The 25,094-nt window shown below is 39.2% G+C and overlaps 3 protein-coding genes across 3 annotated transcripts; all 3 read left to right on the top strand.

Moving 5' to 3' along the window:
- The first annotated feature begins 205 nt into the window (after positions 1-205).
- LOC145494100 (uncharacterized) lies at positions 206-23,159 on the top strand. The gene is made up of 10 exons (XM_081473571.1): positions 206-495; positions 1,226-1,375; positions 5,304-5,420; positions 5,878-6,000; positions 6,775-6,897; positions 7,458-7,586; positions 20,191-20,313; positions 21,375-21,500; positions 22,441-22,517; positions 23,106-23,159. The coding sequence occupies exons 1-10, from the start codon at positions 285-287 to the stop codon at positions 23,157-23,159; spliced, it is 1,233 nt and encodes a 410-aa protein (XP_081329697.1). The 5' UTR covers positions 206-284.
- LOC145496053 (uncharacterized) lies at positions 10,376-11,153 on the top strand. The gene has a single exon (XM_081475670.1). The coding sequence runs from the start codon at positions 10,376-10,378 to the stop codon at positions 11,006-11,008; it is 633 nt and encodes a 210-aa protein (XP_081331796.1). The 3' UTR covers positions 11,009-11,153.
- Positions 21,161-24,769, top strand: LOC145496067 (uncharacterized). The gene is made up of 3 exons (XM_081475684.1): positions 21,161-21,500; positions 22,441-22,517; positions 23,701-24,769. The coding sequence occupies exon 3, from the start codon at positions 23,713-23,715 to the stop codon at positions 24,340-24,342; it is 630 nt and encodes a 209-aa protein (XP_081331810.1). The 5' UTR covers positions 21,161-21,500; positions 22,441-22,517; positions 23,701-23,712; the 3' UTR covers positions 24,343-24,769.
- Positions 24,770-25,094: the final 325 nt, after the last annotated feature.

Genomic DNA, 25,094 nt, shown 5'->3' with positions numbered 1-25,094 from the left:
CAAAATTGCGAAAATTGCGAAAAAAAATGAAATCTCAAGGTTAACTTTCTTGACCGACCCTTTAAATTTCTCGCAGAAATATATAAAATCAGATTTGCTGGAAAATTAAAATGTCTTGGCGACATAACACTTTTAGATATGCCGGTATTATTTCACTTTAGAGGCCCAGAAGAAAAATGTTACCAGCAATCAATCACTTCAATGTCATAGCTGTACTGGTGTTCTGCCAATTGCTAGCAGAAGCAGACGTTCTACAGTGTGGAAGCCAATATTCTATCTTTGGCATGATGCTACGGGGGCACACATTCAAGAGGTTAAATGCATCCATCTCATTTGAGTGCAATGAAGCGTGCAACAACGATTTCAGATGTCATAGCTTTCATTTCGTCATCAAAAAGAATATGTGTGAGTTAAACAATCGTACCAAAGAGGCTAGGCCTGAGGACTTCATCCCTGACTGGCACAGATACTATTTTAGACGAAACAGCGGACTGGGTGAGCTTGTGTAAAGATGAGGGTAAAAATAATACAAACATTGGGAGGCGCGGCGGCCTCTAGGCTAGTGCGCTCGTTTCCAAATCGAGCGGTCCGGGTTCAAGCCCTGGCCGGGGACACTGCATGTGTTGTGCTCTTGGGCAAGACACTTCACTCTTATTTAGTACCTGTCTCCACCCAGGTATATATATAATGGGCACCGGCTAACTTAATGCTGGGGGTAACCCTGCATTGGACGAACATTCCATCCAGGGTGAGGGGGAAGTAGAAATACTCTCTAGTCTTTTCATGCTACGGAAACCGAGATAATCACCGGCCTGATGAGCTACTTGACTCGTATGCAGACTTTACCTAGTACAAACAGTAAAGAAACATGCATAAATCATAATAAAATGGCATGCGAACAGCTTGCACTGTTAGTCATTCATATCCCCCAACGATAAGACCAAAAAACAAACATAAAATAAAATTAGAAAAAAAGGCCGGGTTTAAAGCATGATAAAAAAAAGTTAAAAATGAAATTCGACAATATTAAAGATGCACCTTTCACAACTTTGTTGCTATGGATACCCACTGCTTTGTACCCTACTTTGATCGTAAATGTTATAAGTTTTTTTTTTTTTTTTTAAACGGCGATCTTAATAAACATTGATTATTAATCAACAATAAAGCTGAAGAAAACGATGAATGATGAAGAAAACGTGTTTATTTGTTTTCTGTTCTTATATAGTCCCTCTTGGTTCTATCCCTGAACTGCCCGCTGAAACATGTAAAGAAATCAAGGCCAGTGAAGGAGGACATGCAGTTAGCGGCAAATACTGGTTCGATTCTATTTTAGCTGGAGAAGTTGTCTTTGCTCACTGTGACATGGAGACAGGAGGTAAATTAAGAAGTTAAAAGACCTGTTTCACATCTCGGCCATACAATGAAAATATCATGCACTCAGATTTCTATGGACACAGGAGTATAATAAGCCTACAAGTAGCTTGAAGACGCGAGGTCCATTCTTGTTTAATTTGCATTAATTTTGATTAAACATCAGTATTCAAGCCGTCAAAATGAGTGTCCTCCCAAAAGCTGCATGTAACGGTAGCTAGTTTTATCATTTGTGTCACTATAATCTTGACCGTGAAACTTACTGGTCTAAGGTGTTGGAACACATTAGAGGACAAATTGTTGGGACGGGAGTGACATGGAGCGGAGACATGTTGCAGCGACAGTCTGCCTCGTGTGACATGCCCGTTCCGGCGAAAAAGGTCTGTCGCGGAAACAAACGTTTTTCCTGGCGTATCGGTTAAACAGTAAAAAAAAAAAAATCCTACTAATCGGCCTAGCTCCCTTGATGCAACGATTGGCTGGTACAACTCTACTCTTTACGGACATCCTGAACCGTCACCCCCCTCTCCAAACCAGGGCTGTAACTGCAAGGCAACGCCTACCGTGGTTTAATGAGGATATAAGATAAGTCAAAATAGCTATAGCTAGACGCCGGGCTGAGCAGCGCTGGAGAAAGACCAAGTCTTCGACAGACTTTGAATGCTATAAGACATGCAGCAACTGTGTTACCTATTTACTGAACAACGCCCGCGTGGCGTTCTATAGAGGACAACAGTGGCGACCAGGGTTAACTTTTCAGGGCTACGAAGAGGTTTCTGAGGCAACATTCTGAAGTACAGTTCCCACTTCCTTCGACACCGTTGATCACGGTATTCTCACGAGTCTTCAGTCAAGGTTTGGTGTCTCCGGTAGAGTCTTAGAATGACTCTCAGAAGTAAACTGACGCATCTCGGTCATTGGGACTCTCCCTGACCATTTTGCTACGCAGTATGGTGTTCCTCTAGGAGACTGTCCAAGTCCTGTATTGTTTATCATTTACACATCCAAGCTTTCTGAGATTTTAAACGCACTTTCTACCTAACGTTTATTGTTAGGCAGATGACTGTCAGCTTTATCTTTCATTTAAACCTGATTTACTAGCAAGTCAGGATGAAGCAGTTATGGCAATGCAACACTATATAGAAGACACACGGCCATCGATTCTGAATGACCGGCTTAAGCTCAATGATGATAAAACTGAGTATTTATTTATAGGAACAAGGCAAAAACTGTCTAAGGTAAGCGCAGGCCCTCTTGCTGTTGGTGACCCTCAGATTACTCCAGCTCAAGAGGCCAAGAATTTGGGCTGCTGGCTTGATCAGCATTTTCGTATGGAGACATATATCAATAAGATTTGTAGTGCGTCTTATTTCCACCTGCAAAACAATGGATAAACGAGAAAGTATCTATCAACTGAATCAACTAAGAAGTTAGTGCGTGTTCTAGTTACAAGTAGGATTGACTATTGAAATTGTTTCTTACATGATAAGTGAATAAAGATGGTGAATTTTAAGCTTGGTAATGAAACGTGAAAAGTGAACTGATCGACACGACACGAGCGTGGGACAAAGAAAAATCTGAGTTCCTGACAGCAATCGAACCCGTGGCTTTCCGAACACCGGGCGGGTGCTCTATCCACTGAACTACGAGAACTCATGGAGAGCAAGATCATTTAACTTATTTTATGTGTGACAGACGTCCTGCATATTGCTAGGATCAGCCTGTCGAAGGCATCGTGAGTGTGATAAGTGAATAAAGATGGTGAATTTAAAGCTTGGTAATGAAATGTGAAAAGTGAACTGATCAACATGACACGAGCAAACACAGCTACAGGGTGACCAAAACATCGCGCGCGCCTAATTTGCATTTTTTCCCGTGTTGATCATATATCAGCTGTGCTTTTCATGCTTCACGGGCTGCCAGTGCAATTTAGAATTAGAGTTATGATGCATTTCAATTATTAAACTAGTATCAAGAGCACAACGCGCTATTCTTTAAGATGAAACAATGAACTCCTTCTTGAGATGCCACGAGAGCGAGCAAAGAGAACATTGGGAGAATTCGCAACAGTAGAATTTTGGGTAATTTTTAGAAAATGTTAAAAACCCATTTATGTAGGTTAGCTTTTATAACTATGATTTAATTAGAATTGATTTTATTTATTTATTTATTTACTTATTTATTTATTTATTTATTTGCGTCTATCTATGTTAATCAGTAGTTACTTTATCGTTATTTATTTAATTGTTATTGTAGGTTTTAGCTCATTTTACATTATTATACTTTTTTAGTTTTTAATCGTTTTAGAGCTAACTTTTGTAATGCGCAGGTGATAATATATTCATGTAACTTGCGTAATATAAATGTAAATTTTTAAATATATACAGGCAAAAACTAACGATAGATAAATCCGACGTTTCGGCGACATCTTGGCGCCATTGTCAAGGGAAACTAATTAAATATGCGATTTCAAGAGTAACTAAGAGTTCAGAGTTTCTAATTTCCATAAGTTAGACAAAGACTTTAGCGCGAACTGAGTCTGATTGTACATTTAAACACGGTCGTAATTGTTTAATGAGTAACATCTCATTAATGAGACAATCAAACTTGTTGTGGCATTTTTTCAACACGCTAAAACAATTGCGAAGGTCATCCGGAATCCTGCCTGCGTGTCTATTATCATAGTGATTGCGTACTGACGAGGTCTTGCTTCTATGTCCATCAACGCGTACGAACAGATGGCCACGGGTGTAACCGACATAACCAGCATCGCACTGGTCACACTTGAAGTTATACACAACGCATTGTTGATCAATGAGCTGAGGCTTAGGTTCGCTTGTCGGGAACTCCTGGGCAATCTTGCGGCTCGTAAACACCGGTTGAACACTGGTCTGCAGCTTCACACTGAGATCTTTCAACTGTGTCTTCACGATATTAGCAGACTCCTGGTCTTTAAAGGGTATGACAGCCCGAGTAGTGTTTTCTGTCGTAGATCTGGACCGTAATGAGGGCTGGTCAGCAACCTTTAAATTTAGGAAGGTTTTGACAGTGGAGTCAACAAGGTGCTTGGGATATTTCAGTTTAGAGAAAACAGACTTCAGTCGTTCGCACTCCTCAGTGAAGTAGGACCATGACGAAGACAGGCGATGTGCGCGATCGAGCATAGTTGTCAATAGTCCGCGCTTGTACCTATTATCGACATGACTGTGGTAATGGAGAAGCAGACCACTGTTTGTTGGCTTCACAAACACTTTAGTTTCAATACGAGGCGCTCTGTTTAGGAGTTGAGTACCGAGAAAGGGAAGCATTCCATCATTTTCGAGTTTACGAGCCGCAAGATTGCCCAGGAGTTCCCGACAAGTGAACCTAAGCCTCAGCTCATTGATCAACAATGCGTTGTGTATAACTTCAAGTGTGACCAGTGCGATGCTGGTTATGTCGGTTACACCCGTGGCCATCTGTTCGTACGCGTTGATGGACATAGAAGCAAGACCTCGTCAGTACGCAATCACTATGATAATAGACACGCAGGCAGGATTCCGGATGACCTTCGCAATTGTTTTAGCGTGTTGAAAAAATGCCACAACAAGTTTGATTGTCTCATTAATGAGATGTTACTCATTAAACAATTACGACCGTGTTTAAATGTACAGACTCAGTTCGCGCTAAAGTCTTTGTCTAACTTATGCAAATTAGAAACTCTGAACTCTTAGTTACTCTTGAAATCGCATATTTAATTGGTTTCCCTTGACAATGGCGCCAAGATGTCGCCGAAACGTCGGATTTATCTATCGTTAGTTTTTGCCTGTATATGTTTATCTAAATCATTGTTGATTAGAATTTTTAAATAGTCATTAATTTAAAAAAATAATAATTGAATAAAATAATAATTGAATAAAATATAAACTAAAATAAAATAAATCTGGTTGCAGATATTAACGAGTGTAACGCTTCCGTTCCTGTCTGTGTCGCCAATGCTACCTGTCAGAATACAGAGGGCTCTTACGTCTGTTCTTGTGAAGTCGGATTTGCCGGGAAATATTGTACTGGTGAGAGTGAAATTTAGTTTAAAACAAATTCTGAGAGTGGAAATGGGAATCGCCCGTTCTGATAGCAAGGCGAATTTGATGAAGTAGCCCAATAAAGTACAGATGCTTCAAATACTACAGTCGGAAGAAGAATAAATTCTCCCTCAGCTGTGTCAACATGGCATCCATTTAGCTTTAGTACTTCATCTACTGCGCTGTATGTCAAACAACTAGAATAATTCAAGTTCCCGTGAGTTACTTACTTATAATTCTAGATTGACTGTACGCTAATAATAATAACTGGTCCTGACTGAGGGCGTATTGTTGCAATAGGACATTATACATATGATATTTTAAAGGTACGACACGTGCTCTGTTCTTATCGATGAATAGAAAACAGCTTTCCATGCATTTGAGGTTATACAAGCATATTTATTATAACTTGATTGTCCACGTGGTCGTTCTGGTTTATCTTAAGATATCGATGAGTGCCGTGGTGCAGTTGAGGCTTGCGACGCCAATGCCAATTGTCAAAATACTTGGGGCTCTTACTCTTGTTCCTGTAAAGCTGGATTTACTGGTGATGGGAAATCATGCTCTGGTAAGGGTGTATACACTCTCATGATATACTCTAACACTGGTAAAATGGCTTTTGTCCAGCTGTTCAGAGCGTTCTTGTGAGCTAGCCCAGATTTTGTGAAAGTGGTTTGTTTGGTGCCTGTTTTTTTTTTTTGGTTTTTTTTTGGTTTTTTTAAAATCGTTTTTCGTTTGCTTTATTTAATAAGAACTTTCGAAAACGTTATCATTGCTCTAAGCACATCAAGAAGTGCTCATTCCCATTGCATTGCTTAAACTCATTATATCGGTTACTTCCCCTTTTCACAGTTCTTTTCATTATTATATACATGACCGGAAAAGATAAAAACTTACAAAGCATTTAAAGAAGATGTTGTTAACATTTAAATCATCAAAAAGAGATTGTAAATAAAAATTTACATGACTGTTCCCCTTTTACATGTTTCTGAAGTTCCATGTTAAAAACATGTAAATATTTGAAGTGAAAAATGTAAATTATGGAGAAAACACTGTACATTTTTCAGAACACAGGGCTAAGATCGTGTAAATAACATGTAAATTGTTCCTTTGATTAGTTCTACTTCTCTCTACTTCGACTCATTGTATTTGCTTAAGTTAAGTCAACTTTATTTGTTTTTATTGTGAATTCACGTATTATTTATTATACTGCCCGCCTCGATTAGCCTACGCCATACGCAGTTAGCGTAAGTTGTAATGTGATTTTGATTTGAATGAAGAGAGTATGATTATGAGCATTGGTACAGCACACAAGGCTGGTATTATTCTTTGTTACTTTAAGATGTGGACGAGTGCAGTGTTGTTGTTGGGGCCTGTGACACCAATGCCAATTGTCAGAATACAGAGGGATCTTATGGTTGTGCCTGTATGGCAGGATTTACAGGAGATGGAAAAACGTGTACAGGTGAGAAAAAAAAAAAAATAAACAAATTGTGTTGAAGTTTTTTTTTTTTTTCGTTCTTTTTTTTCTTTTCGTGAAGCCCAAATTTTTAATGACAATGAAAGGCGGAAGGCCATGAAAAAGTACAACAGCCTTTAAATGCAGTGTATTTATATAAGATTTTATTCATATTCAGGTACACTGCGCAGCAACCTTTCCCAAGTGCGAATAAGTTTCAAAGCCGAGTTAGAGCTGAGGATAGTAATTGTAAATGAATATTGAACATGAACGTGATTTTTGCCACAGAAATTTATTGTACGATCAAGCAAACAATAAATTGTCCGACCAAGGGAAAATAAACAATAAACAAATAGACAGCAAGAATCAGTCATGTGGACTCAAGCTTATGACCTGGAGATGTCAAGCATGCATTTTTCTTACTTGGAGATTGGTATTCTGAACGTAGGAATAATCCTTCTCAGGCGTGAATATAAATCAAAAATTCAAAATCGTTACATAATCACACTGAGATTCGTTAATCTATCGGTTCCGGTTTGTTTTGCTTCTCTTCGTGTTCTGTGTAGACATCAACGAGTGCAATGATAGTCTCATCTGTGACGTCAATGCCAACTGTCAGAATACCCCAGGGTCTCACAGTTGCTCCTGCAAACAGGGATTTTATGGAGACGGTCAAACTTGTGCACTCAACAAAGGTATGCATTTTTGTACCAATGTTCTCCCTAAAGCTCTTGCCAAACGGACTCACAAGCCGTAGACGCAAGTTGAAAACTTGGCTCTACTTACGACCCCGTTTGGTTAGGCCTTCGGGGCACTTAGGTTTACTTTGGTCGAGATCAAATTTGCACGCAAGTTTATTTCTACTCGTAAATTTCACTGCCGATCTGAGTGAGGTTAACACTGTTAGAACAGCCGTTTTCAATTAATTGACAAGATTAGCCTGTCCTAGTTTGTTGCGGTGTTTGTTTCCTATGTCCTCTAATTGGCTAATTAAAAACCACTAAGCAGTCATGATGACTGGCCCCAAGAGAAATAGTAAGTTTGGTTTCCTCGAGATCTTCAATTTTCCTTGAGGCGAGGCCGAGAGAAATTCTTGAGGTCGAGGTTATACCTCAGAACTACCGTGCTATACCTTCTTATACCTCCCGTTTCAATCACAGTGTAATACAAGACTCGATCGAGTGCGAGTCAACAGTTCACGTTGTTGATTTTTCTCTAGGGAGCGAGTGAGTTTCGTTTGCCCAAGGGAGTTAATGAGTTTTGATCTACGACAGGTGACACGTTCTCCTCCAATTGATATCGGAAAACCTATTGTAGTTGGGAGGTATTACCTAACAAATAAAGAAACCTAAGCCGTGTACTACACTGAGATAAAACACGAGAGAAACGTAGAAACACGAGCCGCAGGCGAGTGTTTCCTACATTTCTCGAGTGGGCTGCTCTCAGCATTAAGTTCAGCGGTACCCATTTGTAGACCTGGGCGAAGAGAGGCACTATGAGAGTGAAGTGTCTTGCCCAAGAACACAACGCAGTGTCTCCGGCCAAGGCTCGAGCCTGGACCGCACTGCTCGATCCGGAGACGAGCGCAATAACCATGAGGCCACCGCACCTCTCGTATAGGAGAATCTTTGTTTACAATATTTGCCTCATTACCATAAGCGATACAGTTTCTGATGGAGCTACAAAGAGATTAATACTGAATATTGAAAGGGCACAGCACGATTAAATTATGTATTAAATACTTTTTGTGCGACGAGTGTTTAAAAGCTCAAAATTTTACAAAGAATGTATGAACTCATTAGCGCTTTTGCCACACAGAAATTTTGATGTTTTTGAAAGCCAATTTCTCCTCGAATATTACACTCAAAGAGCCAAAACTTGCACCACTTACTAAGTTTCACAAGCTCTTTAAGTTTTTCTAGTAAAATTGTGTCTAGCATGACGCCTTCTATGCACAAAGTCGTATGTTAAGGAGGAAAAATGTAAACAATGACGTCAGCAAAGATTCGCCTATACATATACATATCATTTCCCTCTTTTGTCGCAGATACCTGTCAGGAAGTCTTACAAAGAAATTCGGCCGCTGGTGACGGAACTTACCCACTTCCGTTATCTTCAGTTTTGGTAAGATATGTGTATTAGTAATCGTGGCGGATCCAGACCTTGAGCTACGGAGTGGGAGGGGGGACGGTTTGTTTTTCTGGTCCTGCCGGCTTTTCTCTCTTCTGCAATTGCTTTTTTTTTCCAAAATAAGGGAGGAGGGGATCTCCTGGGCCCCTCCCCAAGATTCGCCACTGGTAATGATAGCAATAATATGTCAGTACAGACTATTCTTCCAGTGGCTGAATGAAAACAGAACGAAAAAGGAACGACAAGGGGATATAGTATACGGAACACGAACCGCTCCCAAGTTAACGTGGCGTGGCTGTATTTTATATAATTCCTAGCCACTCGAAAAAAAGTATTCCTGACGTTTCAAAATGCATGAATGAACTGATGACGTCCATTTTTGTCCCTGAAATTAGTAAAAAAAGCAACTAGCAAATAATTTATTTCATTCGCTCCATTAACAATTTTAGTGAATCTGATTACGCTCTTGTTAACTTTTTTGATATGAATAGTAGTAGGAGCTTATGCAGTCGCATTTGTTTAGAAAATACCTTCGCTATAACTCCGAAGAAAGAAAAAAAGAATTATATTTTCCATTTTTTTTTGGGGGGGGGGGGGGGGATTTGAAAGCGAAACAGTCTGTGATAAAATGTATCCACTTTCTGCTACATTGCTGTAGTTCATTTGACGTGGTTCACACTGCCAGAAAGAGAGTTGAAAGGGAGTTCATTTACTGTGAAAGCCACCTGGAAATATATCTGAGCCTATTTAGTGAAATATCCATATTACAACGACTAGGAAATTGATAATTGCTGTCAAATTCAGACTGTGAACCATTAGGGTCTACAGAGTGTGACGAATTGTACCAACGCTACGTGCAGGTTTTCGCATTATGACATACACTGGCATGAAAACCTTATTAATACGGACACTCCTTAATGGACACGAGAGTATATATCCGTATGAGTGAACATTCAATATTGATTTCATCAATTTAAATTTATAATTAGGAAAACAAAAGCATGGGATAATGACCTCAGCAAGGGACCTTTATCACAAGGTGACCTTCTCGGATGCTTGAACTGAGGTGCCGTGTGTTGAAATTTTTAAAGTTACTTTTTTTTCTTCTCATGAAAAAAAAAAAAAAAAAAAAAATCCAAATTAATGAAAACATCACAATAACAGTCAATATAGGTATGGTAAAAAATAACATATAGAATGGGCATGCCTAAATTAAGATTGACACAGATTAAGCCCAAACAGTCCGAATTTTGCCTCTCTAATATATGTCCTTAAAGCGGAGTTCCAATGTCTATTAAACTGGCTTCCTCTAAGTCTGGTTATGTCAATTAATCTTTGTTAGGTGTATTGCGATATGACGTCAACTGGCCAAGGTTGGACACTGATCGCTCGGTTTTCAAACGATGATGACAAACATTGGATGGATGACACTGGACACTGGTGGTATGACAAGAACGACACTTCTGGGGACACAAGTGATCCGTCGATCAACGCTGACATGATGTCGCCAGCATTCTGGGCGGTAAGCGGAAGCGAATTCAAGATCACGCGCAGTGACGACTCACAACATACACCTTTGCTGCAGACCACGGGTAACTGTCTTGGTGGACAGACTTTCCGCTCCAAAGTCACAAGCTATGGCGACTTCAGGCATGGCCAAGTTTGGGCCTCAAACCAGTGCTTGGGGACTTGCACTGTACAATATAGCGGACAATATCAATCAACTAGCGGCTTTCAACAGGCCACATGTAGTGGAGACATACAAGGCTCCCATGCAATCGGCTTCTGGTGTGACTGGAGTAGTGGGGACGGTGCAGTGCTTATGATCGGCGGAGGTGGAAGTAGCTGCTCACGTGCCGACCACGGGATTGGAGTAACTGAAGCTAACGCAGCTTCCTTTGTGTATAGTTCAAGTGGTGAATCTGATTTTGGAAATGAGGGAGGTGCGTCAACTGCCAGCTACTCTTTGAACCTGTGGATACGATGATTGGCGAGGATCGGATGGGACAGATTCTTCATCACATCAATGATATCGAACATAACTTCCACATAACTACACCTACCTCATTTGGACTTATTTTAATTTCAATTACTGTGATACTGCATACTGAAACACTCGTTAAAACTGTTAAGAGGACGTACACCTCCAATCGGATTAGCTAAAGATTATTGAATCAATCTCTAAAAGTGAGAAGCGAGCGGCCGGTGCTGCAAAGCTTGTAAATTAAAGTGGTCATGCAACCGCTTTATAATTTAGTTTTAGCGGGAGAGTGGGCACCTGGGCGGAATGGGACTGGCTAGACAAAGAGGCGACAACAACAACGAATGGCTCAAGAAAGCTGGTAAGCTAACTTAGAGCAAACGCCTCCTGACAGATGATAACTGTAGTTTTCTATGTAACGATTTCCTCAAGACGAAAGCTAAAGGAACCAGTGAGAATAGGTGATATTAAAGAACCATCCTCTCGGCGCTATTATGACGTCATTGACAAGGTGATTATGAAAATATTCTGCGAGTCTTGTTATGAAGTCCGCTAAGTTTCATGATGAATGGTAAAATGTCGTTACGTAAATACTTTCGCACGTATGAAGTCTGATTGCACATTGATTTAAGACCTGGTTTTTGATGGTATGGGTTCGCATCGCTTATTTTAATTGTTCTTGTATTTCTAAATCGTTTATGTTAACATAATCGCATTTTCAATGTAGTAGAGCACAGCCAGTACGTTAAAGGACCCTTACCACCCTTTGCCGTTTTCGATGCCATCGTCATTATTGATATTGCATGGTGAAGCGAAATCTTATTGCTTTACTGTAAGTTGTGTTCCTGAAAGTATTTTAATTATCTTTAGTAGTTTCACAGTCGTTCCCTGTCTTTCGATATCCTCCGAATAAAATGTAATAGCCAAACTCTCGCATGTAAACAAAAACAAAGGTGTGGTTGACTAGGGCCCTTTAAAGAGGTAAAATTGAGAAATAAATGTTACTTGGTCCTCAAGCTTACCTATACATGTGCTAAACCGTGAAATTGAGTCACTGATATTCAAGTTTCTAGTGGTTGATTTCCCGTGTTATCATACCAGGATAGACTTTAAAGCAAAGGAAAAAACTAGGTACCCAAAGGGTACATGTGTGGGATACGTGTATCCAGAATGCAATGCAATCTTTGGATTAACGGGCACGAGCCGATGACAATAGTGTGGAATACCACAGGTATCCCACACACACAAGAAACTGGTTATCCTGCTTTATTCAAGTTAAGATGATTTAGAAAAGTAGATCGATAATATTTCATAAAGCAGGCATGTCTTTGTTTACAGTACTAGTATACACTTTTTTGTAAAAATTTTGCGAACGGTTTGGCCGAAGCTGAATATTCTTATTTTTCTGCCGATTTTAGACTGAAAATAATCTTGTGAAGTTTCTTAGATTATCGCGTATGACATTTCTGTTTTCGAATGTGTATGGTTTGTGGATGGTGGTGAAGTGATTTTGGAGCCAGCCTGATATTGCCTTATTTCAAGCAGAAAAAGACTAGGTACGAGTCTGTAAATTATGGGATAAGCAGCTATTGATCCACGTAGTCAGAAAGAGCACACCGAGATTCACAAAATCCCCGAGTTTGGTGTTAATCAGGCCAGTTTTGACTGAGATCGGTCATTGTTTGGTCATCCGGACACAGCGTCCGGATGGCCATACATTTCTTTGTAAATTTTGACATTTTCAAATGGCTGTATCTTGCTTACTATTGGGTCTATTTACAACAAACTTGGGGATTTTGTAAAGCTTGGTCCGCACTTTATGACTATGTGGATCAATAGGTGCTAATCCCATAATTTACAGACTCGTACCTAGTCCTATTCGGCTTGAAATCAGGCAATGACACACATAGTTCTAACAGAAATGTTATTTACATCGAATAATTGGCACGTAAAGGATAGAATAGCCTCTCTACTCAGGCTACTGTTGTGTATCATGTATTTGAACTTTGCGTTCACGTCATTGTATATTTTTGTGGTGATGCTTAGTTTCACTGATAATGGATTATTTTGTTAAACTGAATAATAGGACGACGACGCAGTTTCTAGCGGATACCCTGTCACTTTTATTCATTTTTTCTTTCTTTCTTTTCTTTTCTTTTTTTCTTTTTTGAGGCTCAGCATTTTTATAAATTTGCGATACTATAACAAATCAAATTGAAGAAAAGTTGCTATTTTCGGCAAGTTCAATACTGAAAACGAAGGTTGAAAAAAGCCATGTTTAGGCATCAACCTGTTACAAAACCATAGTGTTCCTAGTGAAAGGCTAATTAGACGATCGGGTTTCTCACTTGTACTGTAAAAAGAAAAATAAAGCGCCTTCTAATTCATTTGTAGGTTTATCAGAGGAAACAGGGCCCCCCTAAAACGCAGTAGGTTTTGCCTGAAGTAATTATGACCACTCTCAATCACATAGCCATCTAAATTTATCTGAAGGTAAAATCGGTGACTTTTGAAATAATTGATGGCATTTCCCCTGGGAACTTTGTTTTCCCTTGGTAAAATGGCTTCGTGTACTAAATAACGGCTAAATCTAAAACTAAATACAAATCTTTACTGGGCGAGAATCTCTTTAAGTGGAATATATGTGCACAGGAACACGGTCAACAGTTACTTAATTTGAAACCCAGGCCAATTTGGCAAATTTAAAACCTACTTTCGTCAGATGAACCCAACGATTAGGAGGTCGAGTCAGAGCGTTATCTGCTGATGAAATTTTGGTTTATAAAGAAAACATTACATATTTGAAACCAAATCGGTAACATTCTTTACAAAACAATCGAGTGAACAGCGCATAAATTTTTCTCGATTAGAAATGCTGTAAATGTGTTAAGTCAGCCTGTAAATGTAGTGCCTTGAATTCCTTTGGCACGTGTAAACCTATTTACGTTCATTAATTTCACCAAGGGAAATTTTACTAGAGAGGTCAGAGCTATTTTCTTTCAGCCTGCGCTAAATTGATTTTTCATTACTTTGTAATTACATTGTAAGTGAATAATGGATTCTACAACACCTTTTAAAGACTGGGTTATGTTTCCATAAAGTGTAGGAAATCGACATAAAAGTTGGACCTAACTTGTCCGAAAATATTTTCAGACCAACGGATATATGGAAGTTTTATTACTGTACCCACGCTTACTCATTAATTATGCGCTGCGCTGTAATTTGATTCTCAATGTTAGCCGTGAAAAGGAGAGAAAAAAAAAATTGGGCACAACTCGTCAACGACGTCCAATTAAAGAGGGCAATGCCAATATTAGTTTCGACTGTTATCTCTTCGTAACTTCAAACTAAAAGACTTGTTAAGTAATAATTAAAAATATCAATTAATTCATAGACACAATTCTTTAGGGTGTTACCAGTATCTCTGGGAAGTTCAGAAGAAGTCATAACATTTAATCCATTCTGTTAATCATGCATGGATTCGTGCTGTTATCAGCGAGTACTTTTATCTACTTTACGTATCAGATTGTAGATGATGGCCTCTGTGATGCCACTCAATTGCCTGGTCTTCAGCGCGACCCGAACAAACAATTGAGGTACGCACAATTCATAGAACATTTTTATCATGTTCTTGACGTGCCAAAAATTGAAGGAGTCGCTGTTCAAACAGGAAGACATTGCCTGCTACTATGCGTAAAGAATGATCGCTGCTTTTCCGCAAACACTGGAACGTTTCATCTACTAAATGGAAACATCTTAAGTGACTTACTTCCAACTCACAAGTACAATGGATCCGAGAAGTTCAAAGCGAATCATACTTTCCATCACTACAACATTATGGTGAAGGACATGGCAATAATAATGAGTTTTATCCCGTTAGATAATCTCATCCCACTGAAAAAAAAAAAAATAATAACAAATAAATAAATAAAAATAAATATAAGCGAGTGTTTAGGGGTCGAAAAGTAAAAAGGCTTCGTAAGAAGTGATGGTGTAGGTTACATTTGCGTGGAAATGATCGAAGCCCTGTACATTTTCGGAGTCGTTCGCTCCAAACTGTGTTAAACTGTGTCAGCGATTTGAAGTCGATAATTCTTTGGGTTATTAAATGTTGGACGTTGCGCTACCGGCTATTTTAAGATTTCAAATTTTCCACGCGCCGTAATGTTGGCTTGATGGGAAATTATGACGTCATTACGCGATTGGACGTTTTTAAAATACAGCATTGCGTGAATCCAGAGTTCAAAATGGTCTTCCAATCGTTTATAATTCATATGAAAGCTCAGAGTCGTTCACTCAGAATTGCTTTTGTATATCGGTCTCTCGCTTCTTTGTCGCATCCTGTATTTTTGCGCATCTGTCCTTTTCGACGAATTCCCTCACTATTCAAGGCTGGTTTTCACTATCCTACTTATTCTCATGAATTATCACATGATCTAAATTAAGTGGCAACAAGGATGTAAACACGTTAGCGGAGTCTGTCTTTCTGATAGAGTGAATAATGGACTCTATACAACCTTTTAAAGACCAGGTTATGTTTCCATAAAGTAGAGCAAATTGACATAAAGTTGGGCATAACTTGTCAGCCAATATTTTCAGACCACAAATAGAAGCTAATAGAAATGTTGCTGTTAATTTCGAAGACGTCATGATCAACATTTAATCTTCTCGCCAGCGGATAAAGTTGCAAAGTTCTATTACTGTACCCGTGTATTCAGTAATTATGCGTTACTTTGTAGTTATATTGTCAATAAAAAGACTTGGGCACAACTCATCAACGACGTCCAATTAAAGAACGCGATGCCATTATTTGATTCGACTGTTATGTCTTGGCAACTTCAAACTAAAAGGCTTGTTAAGTAATAATTAAAAATATCAATTAATTCATAGACACAATTCTTTAGAAACCTTTTAATTAATGATGTAAGGGTGTTACCAGTATCTCTAGGAAGTTGAGAAGAAGTCATAATATTTTATCCATTCTGTTACTGAATCATGAAAGGATTCGTGCTGTTATCAGCGAGTACTTTTATCTACTTTACGTATCAGATTATAGATGATGGCCTCTGTGATGCCACTCAATTGCCTGGTCTTCAGCGCGACCCGAACAAACAATTGAGGTACGCACAATTCATAGAACATTTTTATCATGTTCTTGACGTGCCAAAAATTGAAGGAGTCGCTGTTCAAACGGGAAGACATTGCCTGCTGCGATGCGTGAAAAACGATCGCTGCTTTTCCACAAACATCGGGGCATTTTATCTACCAACTGGAAATGTCTCGTGCGATTTACTCCCAACTGACAAGTACAATGCGTCCAAGAAGTTCAAAGCGAATCATACTTTCCATCACTACAGCATTATGGTGAGTTTAACGATCATGTACTACAATTGTTTATCTTTACTAAACCGCCATGCATGCTTTGCTCTGAAATTATGATGCTTGTCTTTTTTATTATTATTATTTGTTGCCACACACTTATAATATTTACGACACATATAGGTACATTAATTACAATTCTAAAACAACTACTTACTCTACTTGAAGAACTACATTTACTTACACTTCATTACAATACTTGTCTAATGCCGGCCTATCTACATATTAGGCATTAGACAAGTATTATGATGCTTGTCTTGAGTCTTTATGTCATCTGCAGCTAGGCGAGTCTTAATTCAGTTGCAGCCCTTTGTCCGGCCTCATCCAAACTATACTAAGCAGGAGGTGTTTAGCCTTCCCTCAACACTAATCCGTCACGAAAATGGAGCTTTCGAAAACGGAGTATTTTGAAAACGCCGACTTTGCGTCTAGTGGGGAGGTGAAAACATTTTGAAAACGAAGCTTTTCGAAAACGACGACGTTACGGCAGTCATAATATTCCCCTGCCTGAGTTGTACTCAAACATAAATGCAATCGCTGTAGATTTTTTCGAATGAGACAAGTTTATCTGTGATGCAAACAGTGGATGTGGATCAAACGCAGCCGGCTGCTAAGAAACAGATGCCAGAATATCAGGTGAAGTTTTTTTAAGACAGAACTTCCTCTTATTAAAATGAAAACGTTTTCACCTCACCGTTACCGTTGCAACAAAGCGGCACTTTTATAAATCTGACGTTCTTCAGGTCTGAAGCGAGGCTGGCCCTGATGCCTTGATTTCGATCGAGAACTGGACGCAGTGAAAAGAGCTGACTTTCTAAAGTGAATCGTTGAGGTCGAAATGGTTTTGTTTTACCCGAAAATAACAATGATATTACTTTAAAAAAAAAGAAAAAAGAAAAAAAATTATAATGATGAGCTTTTACCAAGTTAGATGAGCTTCTCTCACTCCCCAAAACAAATAAGACAAAAACATCAGAAATCAAAGTCGGACAAGGGAGACGTGTAGGGCGCGAACAATGACGGTGTGGGTTACATTTGCGTGGATATGATTAAGGCCCTGTAGCTTTTCCGAGTCGTGTTCATTACGATTCCGTTTTCCATCTGGAATATTTTCCTCACCTGAATTCCTGACGATTTTAAACGGTTCTGTAGCTAAGCATGTTTGGATGTCTGTTTGTAATCAAATAGTTGAGAGAGTGAAAGCAGGAGGGGAAAAAATGCTACCTGCAGATCTATCGAAAAGCTGAAACTTTTATTGGCCTTTTTCGTTGTTGAAAATTTTTTACCAGCAATTTCTTGCTCTAAAAGTAAAACAGATAATCTATCATTATCTCATTTTTCTAACATTTCGAATTTGCTTTTGCCTTCCAGAGTCCTTGTGAAAGTTTTCCCTGTCAGCACGGTGGAACCTGCCGAGCGCTTTACCAGACTGATGACTACCAATGTACATGCACATCAAACTTCATCGGCAGAAACTGTGAGAACGGTGAGTTTCTTTACGTCTTTACGTTTCTGTTATTATAAAATAAATATAACAGGACTAATAATTATGAAAACAAAATGATTTTTTTTCATTTCGTACCGGAACAAAGTGATAGATTTGTTTGCCTTCAGCATAGTTTCTAGAGGGGAATGGTTATGAAGCCCAGCAAACATCAAAGGAGCAAACAAAGATGCCTAGATTCATGTTGGAAGGTCCACGACCGTGCACAATCTTTTGTTTCGCGTTCACAAATTATACATGAATTACGTAACCAAACCTTTCTATTGGTTAGTTTCTCAGTACGGAGTAAACAACTATTGTGTTTTGTGGATGGTCAAGGCCAAAAAAGCGAACAAAAACATACAACAAAGAAATCTGTCGGGTTTCAAAACCATACCCCTCTAGTAACTATACTCTCAGTAAGTGATTTAGGACAAGTGATAACGGAGCCGAGCATTCAAACATTAAAACAAAAGTTACAAAGTAAACATAACAAGGTTAAATATCCCAACCGGCAGTGGGCGAGCCAGTTGGCTATTTACAGCCAGTTGGCTCCCTTAAGTTAATTTATTCCCTTAAGGTATCATGGTAGGTGGATTGACAGTGTTTGGAAATCGTGCTCTTACGCTGGCGCTTTGAAAGAAAACCCAATCAACCTACACATTTTCTGAAAGCTTAATAGTTATAGAATACAATCATATCTTTGAAATTTTCTAAAAAGTTATTGTCGCAGTGATATTAAAAGAAATACCCAGAAACACTGTTTCGCTTAAACTGGTTCGCTTCCGCGCGTGAATTATCGGAGCGGCGCGATTTACATCGGAAATGTTTTCTCACCCATCACCCTCAAAAATCTTGTCTGCGATTTTCCAGATGTGGTTTGGTTTTTTTTCTACACCCTCCTAAACTTTGATATTTTTGATGCGGACGTTTCCTTCTACAAAAGAGGCCATAACTTTGAAACGGAAGCGAAATTAAACAAAGCCCGACACGGTTTGGCGAAGGAGGTATCCTAGAACATACCTGCCGATTTTCAGCCAGTTTCATCGGAAGACGCGCGTAAACGAACTAAAAATGTTCATCCTTATATGCAGTTTTATTTTATCGAGAAAAACACGAAAAACCTTTTATGACATTTGTATGAATAGGTGTTAAAAATCCCCTCCGCACTGACAGATGTCGGCATGGGTTAGTTTACCACAACAATGGGTTATGACAACTTGAAATAAACAGACGACTAATATTCTGGCGCGGAAACCCGCGTCGCAGTGAAGTCGTCCGAGAAGGGACAAACTACAAGTTAAACTGCCGTGATCTTTCACTTAAAAGATTTCGTCGGCGGCATTGGTATTATGTTGCTTAAGTTTAGGCTCCTTCGTTCTCCAGAAATTTTTTGAAACCATGCCTCGTGAAGCCAAAAAGCATGAAAAAGAGGAAATCTCGAGGTCTACATTGTCAACAGTGTACATCTGCGCTTGACTCTCTTGTTGTGGAAGTTTCGGAATCGCGTCCGTTCTACAACAATTCGTGCGACTAGCACTTGTTGTATTTTTTCCTTTAGCTTCACTGGCGAGACTAGTGTCCTCGAATTCCTTCAACCATTCTTCTTGGTTACAGTGCGACCCACGGTCGCTCAGAGCCAAAGATCTTGTTCGACGCTGAACCTTTGGGTTCCACCAGATTTTCGCCTATTTGGCCTCTTCGAAGACGAAAATGGGCAAGAATTTTTCGTCCTGACATAAAGAAAATTTGACAAGAACGAAAACCAACTTGCGATGAAACAACCAGATCAAGAACAGTTCACGTACACAAATGAAATATCACACCGCAATTCGCGTTACTTGTGACAACTGACGGTGAATTTTAATTAGAGGTGTCAACGCGCTGTAAGGGGTTAATAATATTCAAAAATAGTTTTTTGCTTTAACTTAAAAAGTAGAAAAGCTCTTTCCCCCATTCTTTTTGCAAAGTATTTATCTCAGTCTTCTCAATTTGAACAGCCAAAAAAAGATTTTTCGCATTTTTCGTAAAAATCCACCTACCATGATACCTTAATTAAGCCGGTTAAGTGAAATTCCGTTCTTTTTATTCTTTTGACCAAAGATGGTTTCGTACGAATACAATTTCAATGAGCAGCGGTACTATGAGCAGGTATTATTACTGATAGGTTTACGTGCGTAGGGGTGGGGCTTCTTCTAGGGAGGTGCTAATTTCCAGGAGAGAAGCTTAACATTGGAAATTATATTTTGTTTTTGTTTTTCAGTTCATTTTTAAATTTAGTTTCCATTAAGTCTTTTCCCGTTGGCGCGGCATTAAATTGTTGCAGACCTGAACGAATGCACTACCAACATTCACAATTGTGACGATAATGCAGATTGTGTGAACACCATAGGCTCATATTTCTGTAAGTGTAGAATTGGATATACAGGAAACGGACAAACTTGCAATGGTAAGAGACAAACAAACACTACTAAGGTCATACCAAGGTTTCTCTCTGGATCATACCAAAGTCAATAAAAATCAAGAGACCATGATCTAAGATTAGTTTCTTGTACAAACTGGACGTGACTACTATATGTCAGTGCTCAGTGTGCAAAACTCTGGATTGAAAATGGATCATTGTAATTCGACTCGTATGTCGAGGCTATCAACCACAAGAATATTGTAATGCAATCAATTTATCGAGTTTTTCCTTTTTCAAACATCACAATTTAAAGAAATCCAAACAAACAAACCTGTCGATGAAAAGACAATCGGTTAGGAAGGAGTTTCTGTTTTGACCGTAACTGAGTCATATCTTGGAAATCCATATGACAATCGTCAAAAAATTATTTCGAATCGTTTCCAAAAGGCACAAAATTAAGCACTCGATTCCCTGACCAAAAACATCTCTACTGCATAATTCAGTGTTAGACCCGGCGACGAAAAGCAAAATTAGAACTATCGTTTCATTGTGTGTAATCCACACTACAAAAAAGCAAGCCCTTGTGAGCCCGTGAATGACATTTCACTTTGTCCACTTTTCCCCAGGAGACACTGACGCAATTTGAATCACTCAATTATAGCGACTTTACCATGTTAGGCTCGGAAAATTTTTTTTCTGGTAAAACACTTGCAAAACACTTAGTCGCTGTAGACTACTGGATACGCAAAGCAACTGCTGTACTAGTTTTCTTGCCTTTTACCTCAGAAATCAATGAATCGATCAATGAATCAAGCAAGCAAGCAAGCAAGCAAGCAAGCAAGCGAGCAAGCAAGCAAGCAAGCAATTACTCAGTTAAAAAGGCAAGCAGGAAGGCAAGCAATCAATCAATCAATCAATCAATCAATCGATCAATCAATCAATCAATCAATCGAACAAAAAAAGAGGCAAAGGATACAATCAAACAGAGAGCAAAAATCAGTCAAGTGAATCCCAGCTTGCGAACTGCAGATACGAACATTTCTGCAAATACTTGAAACCTAGTATCCTGAACTTTTGTTTCATTTTGCTTTGTTTCTGTTGCATAGACACCAACGAGTGTAGTGTTGGTCAAATCTGTGACGTAAACGCCAACTGCCAGAATACCCTTGGGTCTTACAGTTGCTCATGCAAGCGGGGATTTTATGGAGACGGCAAAACCTGTGCTCCTCGAGGTATGTTTACCAAGTTTTCTAAAAATAGTTCTTTTTTTTTTTTTTTTTTTTTTTTTTACATTTACGCTAGATAACAGGAGCACTATAACTATAGAAACAGAACCACGCGTACGCATGCATAGAAATAGGAAACCATGCAACTTTTTTCTTCATGGTCAAGATAGCTAGCGGCATGGATCGCGGGCGCGTCAGCCCTACGACGGCGACGTCGCACAACATGGCGGCCATACTACAGCCAATACCAAGTCTTGAAGTCTTGGTCTACACCGTACATCTTTGATATTGGACATCCACGTTATGGTCATTTAACACCTGTCAAAACAAGGTATCTGCTGACCAATATCACGTGACCATACCGCGGGGTCAGGTTTAGAGCCCACTTGTTCTTATTATAGTTGACCGCTGACCAAGTACTGGTTTTCTATTGGATGGCGGGCTTATGTCAGGTTAACTCGTTGTGAACAGAAAGGGCCGGGTTGATAGGAAGCCAGTCAACGCTAACCCAGGATTAATAGTTAACCGCAGTATAAATTTTTCTTGAATACACATTTTTTTCACTACTTTTATTTTGTGTAGTTTGAGATAATTCAAACTCAAGACAGGCCAAGCAATATAAATAGAAAACCTCACCGCAAAGCTAAATATCTCAACTAAAAATTCTTGCTTATCCTGGGTTAGCTTAACTGGGCTTTGAATAACCCGGCCCAGGAATTTCACTTTAAGGTTTGGCTAAGCCTTAGCTCAAGGTCTGTATCCGCCATTGGGACAATGTGGCAAAATACTAGGGTAGGGACTTTTAAAGGGATAGCGTACTAGTCCCAACCAGAGAAAACAAATCCGCTACAATTTTAATTAGAAGAAGGGCGGATTTGAGTTCCAACCTCTTCAGTCACTTAGCTTAACATGTAATCATCTCTTTGAATTCGTTTCTTTCTCACAGATACCTGTCAAGACGTCTTGCAAGGCAACTCGACCGCTAGTGACGGAACTTACGTGCTATCTTCGTCATTAATTTCGGTAAGATCTTTTCATGTAATAATGTGGCAGTCCAAAACCATTCGTCGTGGCATAAAAATAAATAAATAAATAAATAAATAAATAAATAAATAAAGCGAAAGCAGAACGACCAGGGGATATAGTAAACGGAACATGCGCCACTGATTTAGTCTCCCAACTACAAAAAAGTTAGTACTGTGGGGCCGGCCATAAGCTGACCGCCTGGAAAATTCTCCCTAGAGTACAAAAATTGTATGGTTGAACCGATAACGCCGATGCTAGTTCCTGCAAAAATGAATTGCTAATAAGTTTATCCACTCTTACTGGCATATTAGTCGCCGTAGACTACTGGATACGCAAAGCAAGATGATCAATGTCGATGGATCACTGGTGTTTATTTATTGGGTGACAAAGTTGTTTGGAAATGTATATGTATAACTTTTTGCGACTATAAAATGTATTTCTGCTGTAAAACTGGTACTGTGATACATCACTCTAGCACTGTGCTGCTTGGATCCCGAATTTGACAAACGCGGTCACAGCCAATATCGGCACCGAATTAAATCAATTAAGTAATAAATTAAATTAAAATGTATAATTGCAAAAAAGGTCAAAGATATAGCAACCACTAATAACGACCGCAATGACGAAGTGTTTGCCTAAATGAGCGTAATAACAATGTGATCTATTATACCAAATCATGCGCAGATTTGCTCCCGCAAGATCAGTATCCATCAGGAGCTATTAGGGCAGCCCAGATAGACGATTTGCATGATAGTGTATTTTAACTCAAAGAACCAGAATTAACGATTTCTTTTTCTCATGTCACTGATTGGCCCAATCGTCAATTAAACCCCATTGTCCATTAAAAATTGGATTAACAAAGTTAAGGAGAAACGAAGTGAATTCTTGTGATCGTAGTCAAATGACGACATCATGCAAGTGTGCTATTAACGGACGAATTGGCCCTCTGTGTAAGCATCACCATACACGTATATTACTTCGACTTTTTCCCTTGTCCAAAAATGCTTATAAATTGAAGAAAACTTTTTGAAAATAGTTTGAAAAGTAGACAATGGGTCCCGCGTATAAAAACCGTTCGTGCCCAGGTTTCTCTAAGGGTCTGCATAAAGTCGACAAAGTGCAATTTTCTTAATCTAAACATCTTCCTCTAAGTCTCGTTACCTCAATTAATCTTTGTTAGGCATATTGCGATATGACGTCAACTGGTCAAGGCTGGACACTGATCGCTCGGTTTTCAAGCAATGATGACAAACATTGGATGAATGATACTGGACACTGGTGGTATGACAAGAATTACTCTCTTGGAGAAACAAGTGATCCGTCCATCAACGCTGACATGATATCGCCAGCATTCTGGATGGTAAACGGGACCGAGTTGAAGATCACACGCAGTGACGACTCACAACATACTCCTTTGCTGCAGACCACGGGTAACTGTCTGGGTGGACAGACTTTCCGCTCCAAAGTCACTAGCTATGGTGACTTCAGGAATGGCGTAATTTGGGCCAATAACCAGTGTCTGGGGAATTGTACCGTACAATATGGCGGAGAATACCAATCAACTGGTGGCTTTAAGCAAGCGAATTGCAGTGGAGACATACAAGGCTCCCAGGCAATTGGTTTCTGGTGTGACTGGAGAGGTGGGGACGGTGCAGTGATTATGATTGGCGGAGGTGGAAAGAGCTGCGATCGCGCCGATCACGGGATTGGGATATCTGAAGTTAACAACGCTTCCTTTAAAGATAAGAAAATATTTGATTTCGGTGATAGCGCAGCAGGTACTCCAACTCGAAACTACTCTTTGAACCTGTGGATCCGTTGATTGCCAATGATCGGCAGATCCTCGATCACATCAGTTATACGACCTCCACAGAACTACACCTTTTTATAAAGGCTGACTTTAATTTTGGCTATATACTGTTTAGTTAACATTGCGTTTTAAGCTGTAGATATATTTTACCTTGAGAGTACTTACAAGAACCGTATAGTGATTTGGTTGTCGTGAAGCGTGTAACCAACTTACATATAGAACAAGCACCTCCCAACAGATGTTAACAACTGCCGATGCAGCCATAAATGGCTTCCCCACGACATAAAATGAACTGACGGACGGATCTCAAACAGAAAGATTTAAGACGGAATCCACCAGAAGTGCGAGTAACGAGTGAAAAAAACCTAGTACCAAGATTATTTACATCGTATTGCAAACTTCTGTACGACTGTTTTAAATATCTTCTTAAAAAAATCATTTCTAGCAACGCCAAACGTCGAAAACGAATGTTGAACTTTGTATGAAACACTTGAAAGTACTGATGAAATGAAACTGATGATGAAATTTTGCCTGTGTTTGCACAAGTTCTCTGAACTTTGAAATTCATTTTCTCTCGTTCCCATGGGAAATTGTTCTCGGTGTTTTTTCAGGCAATTATTTATGTGTTTACCTTTAAGAAAATATAAAAAATAACTGTAAAATACTTAAAATTATTCTGGTACCAGATTTTTATCCACTAAAACCTGAAATTGCTCGATTTTCTATTGGATTTAACAATAGACGGATAGAGAGCAATGACGGTC

Source organism: Orbicella franksi, chromosome 8, assembly GCF_964199315.1.
Source record: "Orbicella franksi chromosome 8, jaOrbFran1.1, whole genome shotgun sequence".
Classification (NCBI taxonomy): domain Eukaryota; kingdom Metazoa; phylum Cnidaria; class Anthozoa; order Scleractinia; family Merulinidae; genus Orbicella; species Orbicella franksi.
This window is presented reverse-complemented; position numbering and strand designations above follow the sequence as displayed.